General features: G+C 41.0%; 1 protein-coding gene across 2 annotated transcripts in view; it reads left to right on the top strand.

Annotated features, from left to right (window-relative positions):
- LOC109830315 (serine hydroxymethyltransferase 7) overlaps positions 6152 to 10515 on the top strand; it is a 7742-nt gene continuing 3378 nt past the window's right edge. The window contains exons 1-3 of one of the 2 annotated variants that reach the window (XM_020397552.1): positions 6297 to 6346; positions 6411 to 7354; positions 9989 to 10394. In XM_020397552.1, coding sequence (XP_020253141.1) covers positions 6575 to 7354; positions 9989 to 10394 — 1186 coding nt within the window. In that variant the 5' untranslated portion in view covers positions 6297 to 6346; positions 6411 to 6574. Of the gene's footprint in view, positions 7355 to 9988; positions 10395 to 10515 lie in introns of both variants that reach the window. The other variant, XM_020397551.1, reaches the window with a different exon arrangement.

Below are 10515 nucleotides of genomic sequence, written 5' to 3'. Positions count from 1 at the left end.
ATTTGTCTAAATAACTCAATTTGTGGAAACAGCCAGCCCCTGAACCTCCATAAACAAGGCCATAAGGAAGATTGCCATTCGCGTCATATTTGACAACTCCAAACACTAAATTAATAAGGAAAGTTTGTGACTTTAATGCTAGTGAAACTAATTTGCTAGGTCCCCAATATGCATCTCAATGTTGTTCAAATCAAGATAACAAGATATATGAAAATTTTACTCATTCTGCAGCAAGATGCCTTTTAGAAAACTCTAAAAGCCAATCCACTCTTTCAAGCCAACGAGCCTTATTCCAATTGGCAAAAATTCCTTTGCTCGTCTTCTTAGTGCAGCTCTCTTTAAACTTAATTGAAGAATGACAAACTTAAATAAAAATGTCAATGTGTAAACTGGAAGAATCAAAGTGTTGGGGAAAATAATTGGGTATCAAATTCTGGAAAAGTGCAAATTCTGAGATATCAAAAGTTCTAAATAATGAGCATCGCGGCTTCCTAGATGGCCGGGAGGTTCCAATATGTCTCCAACGATCTTGGATTCGATTTCTAGTGGCTTCATTAAAAAAAGTGTCAAATAAAAATCTTAGTGGTAAATAGCACTTAAATACCCTATTGTTTCACAACCTTTATATTTAAATACTCTAAGTTATAAAAACTAGTACTTTAATTCATTAATTTGTTAAAACAAAGCACATTAGTATCTTTCGTTAGTTGTCTATTCCTAGGAATATGTCCAGACAACTAACGTAAGACATTAAAGTGTTACTTTCTTACAACTTAGGGTATTAAAATACAACTATCTTACAACTTAGGGTATTAAAGTACTACTTTTTGCAACTTTAAATATTTAAGCGTCAAGGTGGTGAAACAACAAGTTGTTTTAGTACTAGTTTTTTTTATAAATTAGGAAGTTAAAGTGCTAATTTTTCACAACTTAAGTATCAATGTGCTACATTTTACATTTTAGGATACCTAAGTGTGTTGATGTAAGATATCAAGCAGGGGGTTTAGTGTGAGTTAAGTTGGGTTTTAAGGTTCCTCGATCTTCTTTTGATAGTTGATTATCAAGCTAAGGATTTTGTCCTGCACACAAACAATACATAAGAGGGTCGGAGTTGAGTTCTCCTGGGTTCCTCCGATGGTCAAGTCAGTATTAATCTCAAGTAAACGAGAAAAAAAATTAATTGTAGTGTGTTCTATGGTCCGAAATCACATACTTTCATGTTTTAGGCGAGACACCTATTTATAGCAGATTTGAGAGGGCAATTTTGTAACATCGGTCGAGTCCAAGTGGTCAACTTATTCAGCTGATACTTTACAGGTGTCGGCCGCGAATGGTATGAGTCATCTTTGTGACTAATGTTAGAGTGACAGGGGAAATTAGGTGTTGATGAGGTCCGATGAGTCATTAAGACTTTCGAGGTTGAAGTAATGATGACTCCGACCATGGATTTAATGTGCTGGTGACCGGCTATTAGCGTGTGGTTTGAGAGTGACCGCCCTTCGGCTCGGTTTTTCGAGTGGGTCGATAAAAAAGACGCATTTTGATTTGGCCATCTTGGATTGAGAACTTCTCGATCGGGTTTTAGAAAATGCAGAGGCATGAAAGCCGTCCTTAACCACGGGGCTCGAGTGAGGATGCATTTCTATTCAGCCCTTCTTGGTGATGGTCGAGTGATAACGTTACTGGACTCGTCCTACATAGAGTCGAATCGATATGATGCATAGTTAATTCCGGACACGTGCCGACTTATAGGGGAGGGTTAACACTTAGTTATTTCCATATTATAACAAAGGGTAAATGTGGTGAAACAGCAGGATATGTAAGTGTTATTTAACCAAGCTTTAGGGATATCAAAGTAAAAACAAATTGTATCGAATGTTGTGCGCATCGGAAATTTCGGTAGCACCTTTGGTGCTCGACAAGAGAGTAGATCTCAACTAAATTCATGTTTTACAAAGGAAACAAGAACCAAAAGCAAAATATCTCAACAAAGTGGGATATCAGATCTTCCTCTCATCAGTTCTAGGACTGACTTGTAGTGGGAACCTAAACTCTCTATTACAAATCACAGCACGAACAATCAATTTAAACGTGGTTCGGTAAATTACCTACGTCCACGGGGCAATGAGGGGGGAGATCTACTATTAGAGAGAAAGAAAATACAAATGGATTTACAATCATACAAATTAAACCCTCAAACAATATCTCAAATCTCACACAAATATCTCCCTCAAAAAGGATGCTCAAACCCTCTCAAAATCAGCACGGAAAAAAACTACACGAATCTTTTCTTCCGTCTGTACGCCGCAGCTCCTTGCACCCAAATCTAGGTTTGATAACACACTATATATATAGCTTCGGCGCTCAAATCTTTTGTGGGCTCGTGAAGAGATATCCGCTATCTCTTCACGATGCTTCCTTCTTTTCACGTGGTTTTTACGAACGTGGTTAGCCCCACCACGTCCCATTCACAATTCCCCACCTCGGCGAAGTTTTCTCAAAACTGAGCCGACACCAACCAAAACAAATGTCTCACTTGTTGCGTCCGGTACGAAGTGAAACGATTCACGACAATATAATCAATCCACAACAAGTCAAGGAGCCAAATGAGAATGCGAACACTCTCCAAATATCGGTATCAACTTACCAAATCGGCTGCATCATAAAGACTGCCTATGTATCCTCTTGCCCAATGAATCAAGCATTCACGTAGTTCACCCAAATGGCCTCCAAAGGCCCTCAATCCAATAGAAGAGTTCGCAACCCTCCTCTAATATCATCAACTCTGCGGCTGATAGCACCTTCAATGGCCTCAAGGTATAACGAATCAAACACCTCCACCTGAGGTGAACCAATGGCCTTATCCAAACTACATCTATCAGTTGCACTCGAATCAAAAATCCAACTTATTATCTGTATCCAAAACCAATTGATCCTCAAACTGTGTCACCTCAGCTGAAATCCCAAACAATACAGAATGATTTGGAGAATGTGGAGTAATCTCCACCCAACATGAAGTAGCATCACTCTCCATCTGCTGTGATACCTCTATGATCTGTCCAAAACTCTTCACCTACTGAGAGTCAATAGGCTCCCTCATCGAAGTCTCATCCAATGTGACATTACTAGACCAATTATCCAATTGAGTTTTACCTCCAATCACAACAGTTGATAACTCTTTAATAGGATGATCCAAATATGTCGAAGCCTCAGTCCAGAAACTCTTCTGCGGACCATTGCTTGACAACAAACACCGATCTTCCTTCAGCAATGCACGGTTCTCAAAATTTACCACTCTATCTAGTTGCCCCAAGATTTCATTTTCAACGAAATGTCTCGAAATGTCGTGAGCTCGGTTCCAATGCAGAAACAAGTCCCTCTTGTACCTCCCACCAAAACCAGAATGAAGTACATTCACCTTTCTGCCAATCATACACTTTTTTAATCTGTTAGATACTACTAGGACTTTCTCCAAAGAGGATTTGGTTGCAACCCAAACACACCTAGAACAGCCACCAATAAAGGAAACCAAACATCTATTTCCTCCCAATGATGCCTCTTTGGATGGCCCCCAAACATCCACGTGAACCCCATCTGAAAGACCCTCCGTGCGACGAATAGAGGTGCCAAACTTCACCCCGGTCTTCTTGCTCACACCAAAGTGTTCACTGGATTTTAAATTGTAGGTCGTTACACCCATCTCCAAATCAGTACAGGAATGACAAAGTTTCAAATACCGCAGTCTAGTCGAATTAAGAGAAGTCATCAGCTCTTCACCTGTCATTGTATCTCCAATCAAATAGTACATGTTATTCCTCCTGGCGCCCTTCATCGCAATCAAAGAGTCTTCCATGATCTCGAGAACCATGTCCTCAACACGAACCTTCAGACCTTCTCCAACCAAAGCTCCAATTGAGATCAAGTTCTTCCTCAAGGAAGGAACACATCTCACATCATATAACTCCCTAACAATCTCGTCAAACATCTTGATGCGAATACTTTCTATCCTAAGGATCTGGCATGCACGGTTGTCTCCCATGTATACCACACCACTATCCAGCTTCTCAAAACTAAAGAACCATTCTCTTCTAGGGCACACATGTTAGGCCGCACCACTATCCAACATCCACTCTGATTTCTCCGAATAGCTACCTGTAGGACTGATAGAAAGCGAATAAATAGAAGTATTAAAAATCTTAACATCCGATATAACGATATTTGCTTCTGATGATGGTTGCTTCCATTTTCCCTTCTGCTTATTCTTCATCCATTCGTCAAACTTTGGACAATCTTTCTTCTAATAATCAGTCTCCTTGCACCAAGCACACCGATCTTTTCTAAATGTAGGATACCCTACTCTAGACTATGACTTTCAATTCTTTCGGTTTGGATTCTTCCCTCTTGCGACCAATGCCTCCGCTACCGGCTCAATTGAAGCCTCCTTATCCTTCTTTCGAAGCTGATAGTTCACAAGTACATCGGTGACCTCACTATACGAAAGGGACGCCTTCCCATTAATTAGGGTAAGAATAAAGGTCTTGTATTCCTCATCAGGCAAGGAACTCAACAACAGCAACGCCTTGTCCTCATCTTTAATCATAACATCCACATTCGTCAAATCCATAAGAAGCTTCGTGTAGTGATTCATGTAATCACTAATGAGTTTCCCTTCTTCAATTGGAAGCGATAAAGCCTCCTCTTCAAATGCAATCGATTTTTCACACTCTTGGTCAAAATACTTGCTCTCAAGTGTCTCCCAAATATTCTTTACAGAAGTCTCATTCATCATATCATACTTCAAATCTTATGTTAAACAAGACCTAATAATACCACACGCCGTCCGATTCATATTTTTCTAAATCTTCTCTTCAATATCATCTGGCTTGTCATCCAACTCCAAAGTGTCTTCTAAATTTTACGCGTTCAGCGCATCCAAAACTTCGCATCGCCAAAGTCCAAAGTTGTTCGTGCCATTAAACTTCTCCACATCTATCTTCGTAGGGTGGATATTCAAACTTTGAATGGTCTTCACACCAGAAGTACCACCATCAACACCTTCTTTCCCGACCATATTCCTCAACACACCAATAACCAATGCGGAACAAACTGAACAATAGATCAAAACTTGAGAACGATAGAGCCTTTACCAAAAAAGATCTCACCTTTAACTCCAATTGAAACCCTAGACGAGCTTCCAAAGCGATCTGCTCCTCCAAATTGCCCAAGCCTAACCCGAGCTCTGATACCACTTGTTGTGCGCAGCGAAAATTTCGACAGCACCTCTGGTGCTTGACAATAGAGTAGATCTCAACTAAATCCTTGTTTCACAAAGGAAATAAGAACCGAAAATAAAATATCTTAACAAAGTGGGATATCAACTCCTCCTTTCATCAGTTCTACGACTGACTTGTCGAGTGAACCTAAACTCTCTATTACAAATCACGCTGCCGCTCCTTGCACTCAAATCTAGGTTTGATAACAAGCTATATATATAGCATGAGCGCTCAAATCTTTCGAGGTGACACTAGGGGCACACCACAACCACAACCTCAACCACACTCCCTCTCTCATTTGCTACAGTACACCAGGCCCCACATGGGATTTCCCTCTCTCATTTGCTACAGTACACCGGGCCCCACATAAGATTTTAAAATCCCATGTGGGGCCCGGTATACTGTAACAAATGAGAGAGAGTACGGTTAATGTCGTGGTTGGAGGTGTGCCCCCCATCATGTTCCGATCTTTCGTGGGCTCGTGAAGAGATAGCTGCTATGTCTTAACGAGGTTTCCTTCTTTTCACGCGGTTTTCACGCACGTGTTTGGCCCCACCACGTCCCGTTCACACGCCGGCACCGTGTGGGAAGTCCTGAACCAAGTATTTGGGTTGATGCGGGGGGCAGTTTGGTTGTTTCCTCCGCCCCCGGTTTGGCACAAAGAACCCAGCCGGGGTAGAGAACACCCACCCTTGATCCATGTGTCACACAACCTTTCGTTGCAAGCGATCTATCGTACGCTAGCCCCTACATCCGATCAACCCTTACCGACAAAACCTGCTACTGCCGGTACCAACGTGTCACCGTCCACGAACCTGTCCGATTTCTCGTCCCGATACACTCCTCCTCTTCTAGTCCTCATTTCCCTTCCCCATCCACTGACATTAGATGCTACCCTTGTCTTCGTTTTCGTCTCTCTCTTTATAGGGTTATGATTTCTCTCTCTAAAAGTCTCAAGAGCTTTCGATTCCCCGTTAATGGAAGTTTCCTGCCACTCGTCGCCCCGTTCATCGACGCTCCGTTGCGCTGCTCCTGCTTCTGTTGCCGTTGCTTCTGTTGCTGTTGCTCTTAAGGTTAGGGTTTCTCGATTCTCTTTAATGGATCTCACTCATTATCCTCAATCGAGCCTCTCTCTAGGTTTTCACTCCCACGCCGACGATTCCCTCGCCCAATCCCGACCGTTCCCCTTGCAATTGCTCGATCAGCAGTCGGAGAATCGCAGAGAGGAATCGGTCGATGCGATTGATGATGAAGAATCTGAGGGGGTGAAGGAGGAGGAGTTCCGCATATTAGGGTATCCGATGTGTATAAAGAGGCAGAAGAGGGAATCTTCATCTTGTTCCTCGTCGACATCTCTCCATCCTTCGAAGAAGCAAGCCATCGATCCTGACATGGAGACGAGGAGATCAAAGGTCAAATCTTGGGGGAATCAGCCGCTATCGGCGGCGGATCCCGATCTGTTCGAGGTCATGGAGAAGGAGAAGTGTCGTCAGGTGACAGGGATTGAATTGGTTGCTTCTGAAAACTATGTTTGTAGAGCTGTGCTTGATGCCCTGGGGAGTCACTTGACCAACAAGTACTCTGAGGGCATGCCCGGTGCTCGATACTATGGGGGCAATCAATACATCGATCAGATTGAACGATTGTGTTGGGATCGAGCTCTCGCTGCATTTAATCTCGATCCTGAGTGCTGGGGTGTAAATGTTCAGCCTTATTCGTGTACTTCTGCTAACTTTGCAGTCTACACAGGACTATTGTTGCCGAAAGATCGGATAATGGGATTGGATTCACCCTCGGGCGGGCATGTAAGCCATGGGTATTATACTCCTAGTGGGAAGAAGATATCGGGGGCTTCAATATTCTTCGAGAGTTTGCCATATAAAGTTAATCCGCATACTGGGTACATTGATTACGATAAGTTGGAGGAGAGAGCCATGGATTTTCATCCGAAGATATTGATTTGCGGGGGGAGCTCGTACCCGAGAGAGTGGGATTATGCAAGGTTTCGGCAGATTGCAAATAAGTGTGGGGCTATATTGATGTGTGATATGGCACACATTAGTGGGCTTGTGGCTGCCAAGGTATGTGCTTTTATCTTGAGCGTGGTTGATTATAAAAACTAAGGCTATTTCAAATATAGGTTGTCAGTTGATACTTGTCTAGCTAAATTTGTTTCCCTTATGTCGATGACAATACATGAGTAATGATGTTTGTTTATTTTAGAAAGTTAATTGTATGAGTGGGAGAAGATTTGGAGGAGTTTAGCGTCCCTTAATCTTCTCAAATGACTGATTAATCTGAGGGAAGCAGATCCCTGCACATGTAACACACGTTACAGGGCCGGAAGAGATTTCCCCCAGCATGCCTTCCGACATTCAAGTAGTGATAGATAAAGCAAACTGTTAGAATGCAGAATCTAATTTTGGGTTTCATCAAGCGTTCCTTAGTGTAGTGGGTTAAGCACTATTTATAGAGAATTTGTGGGGGCACATTGGTAATTCGACCTGACCGGTGGAGTCGGCGCTAACTCCACTTTACACGCGTCGACGGCCAGTTGGGTGAATGTAAAGGTACTCCTACCTCACATTTAATGTGATAACGACAAAATGGCGAAAGTGCAGGCAACGTCCAATGAGTCATCAAGACTTTGTCCATGCATTTAATGCGATGGTAACTGGGCGGCAAAGTATGGGCGCCGATTGGCCACACATTAAATGGAACAACGTTGATGAGACTGATAGGCAATTGTTTCATCTGGGGTGTTCCCAAGGGGAATCTGACCAAGAGATATCTTTCATCTTGAACTTGGACTCCCTTAGCGGAATTTGACTTGAAGACGCCTTTCGCCTCAGGCTTTGGACCGTTAGAGCGATCAACGGTGTTTAAATATGGGTCGGACTTTCTCATTAAATGACTCTGCCCGTTAGTATGACACGTGGCCAGTTCTTAAGTGCTTATTAAACTTGGTGATTTTTGGGATATAACAAGATTGAAGGGTTAAGGCTGAAGTATCAATGAAAGGCTATTGTATAAATAATATTTGTTAGGCTATTGTGTAAAAAATATTTGTAAATAGACTTGTATCACATTCATGAGGTGAAGACGTAAACGATATCCTATTTCATTGGCCGCAGATGATATTATTAGATTTGCCCAAACCATTGCCAAATTCTCATGGCATTAAAAGCTAATGGTATCTGACACACGAATTAGAATTGTTCATGCCCTTTGTCTAATTTGGATCAGATGTGGGAAAAAAATTTGAAGGGCTGCTTTAGGAGAGCTTTCTTTTAAAACCTACTGCTTCCTTGTAAACATGAAAGTCATTTGCAACTAATGCGTGTGTGATAAAGCGTAGAAAAATAATTGGTGTCTTATGATGCATAATTGCAAAGATGGGATATAGTATAAAATAATAATCATAATAATGGACCAAAATCTGAGAACTTTAAAAATTGCTAGCTAGTTAATCACGTTTAAAACAATTTAGGAGAGCTCCCTTTTCAAAACCTAGTGCTCCCTTTTCATCCAAAAAAATAAAATGAAAATACTGCTCCCTTGTAAATAAGAAAGCCTTGTGCAACTACTGCATGTGTGGTAAATCATACAAACATAATGGGTAAGCATGATGCATAATAGCAAAGATGGGCTATAGTAAAAAAAAATGTAATGAAGGTATTTGTGTTTGGCACAATCCTGGTTAGACATTTAAAAAGGACAAAATCTAAGAACTTCGAATGTTGCTAGCTAGTCGATCACGTTTAAAATGACTTAGTTCCAGAAAAGGAGCAAAAGCGCTAATGTTCGATCAAAATTTGTATGTTGATCTCCTAATTTGTTAATATGTTAAGTTATGAACATATTCAGCAAAACATTGCCTGATATAAAACCTGATAAGTGTTTTTTGTGTTTATTTTAATTTTTTTAAAGAGCCTGATGATATATTTCATTGTGATTTCTAGTTTGCGGCATGCCATATCTTAATCCTAGGCTTCTTAAATTTTGGGTCTTCATAGCTATGGTGTCTTGTCCGATATTCACGTGTACGCGACATGATATATGAGTCCATGATTACCTGTACAAGTGGGTGCTAAATTTCCAGCATACTTAGCAATTAGCTAGAGCAGACCTTGGCATAAAGCTTGAGGGGCTTTTTTTAGGTAGGTAGATGAAGCTCTCAAGTCATGCTTTCTAGAGCGAGATAGGACCTTGTCATGTAACTTGGAAACAAGTAATCAGATGTGTAAACCTACCTTGCACGCATTTTCATGCCGTTAAGGAGCAAGGTTAGAAGTTGCCTATTCTAGGTAATAGGGTAGGTAAACATTTGATGATGTAAAACCTGTTTGCTAGTTGACTATTCATAACAATCAAACGTGAAACAATTAATGTATGATTTTTTGGAGTAGAAGGTAGGTGGAGCTTTTCAATGTTAATGTAACAAAGCACAAGTAATACTGTAATAGAGAAAAGGGTAAATTGCATGATGTTAATTGATTCTTACACTTGCAGTGTTACTTTTCTGTTAATTTATTTTGATGACATGTGAAGTGTACACAAGGAACATGATTGCAGATCAACAAAATTGACGCCTCTTTTTGAATGTAATTCATTTTTGCTTGCATGCTGTAAAAGTAACTGAGCCGCCAATTGGTTGTCTTTTTAATCAGAAGTGCGACTGATTTCTTTTCTTCCCCCAATGCTTTCATTTACAGGAGTGCCAGAGCCCATTTGATTATTGTGATATTGTTACTTCAACTACACACAAAAGCCTTCGGGGACCAAGGGGTGGTATAATATTTTTCAGGAAAGGGAAAAGAGCGAAGAAGCGGGGGTTTTCTCTATGTCAACCAGAAGAAAGCGATCAATATGATTTTGAAGATCGGATAAATTTTGCTGTTTTCCCTGCATTGCAAGGGGGCCCTCACAATAACCATATTGCGGCTCTGGCTATAACCTTTAAACAAGTGGCTACTCCTGAATACAGAACTTATATCCAGCAGGTGAAGAAAAATGCTCAAGCATTAGCATCAGCCTTGCTGAGAAGAAAATGCAGATTAGTAACTGGAGGGACAGATAACCATTTGATACTGTGGGATCTTAGAACGTTCGGTTTAACAGGTATTTTAGGCTTTAATGCTTTGATTTGTACCACAGTTTCTTCATTTCCTCTAGGCTTTAATACTTTGATTTGTAACTTACCACAGTTTCTTCATTTCCTAGTATTAACAATTTATGGATG

This window comes from Asparagus officinalis, chromosome 2 (assembly GCF_001876935.1).
Source record: "Asparagus officinalis chromosome 2, Aspof.V1, whole genome shotgun sequence".
In the NCBI taxonomy this organism is placed as follows: Eukaryota; Viridiplantae; Streptophyta; class Magnoliopsida; order Asparagales; family Asparagaceae; genus Asparagus; species Asparagus officinalis.
Note: the sequence above shows the minus strand (reverse complement) of the source record. Positions and strands in the feature narration are given on the sequence as shown.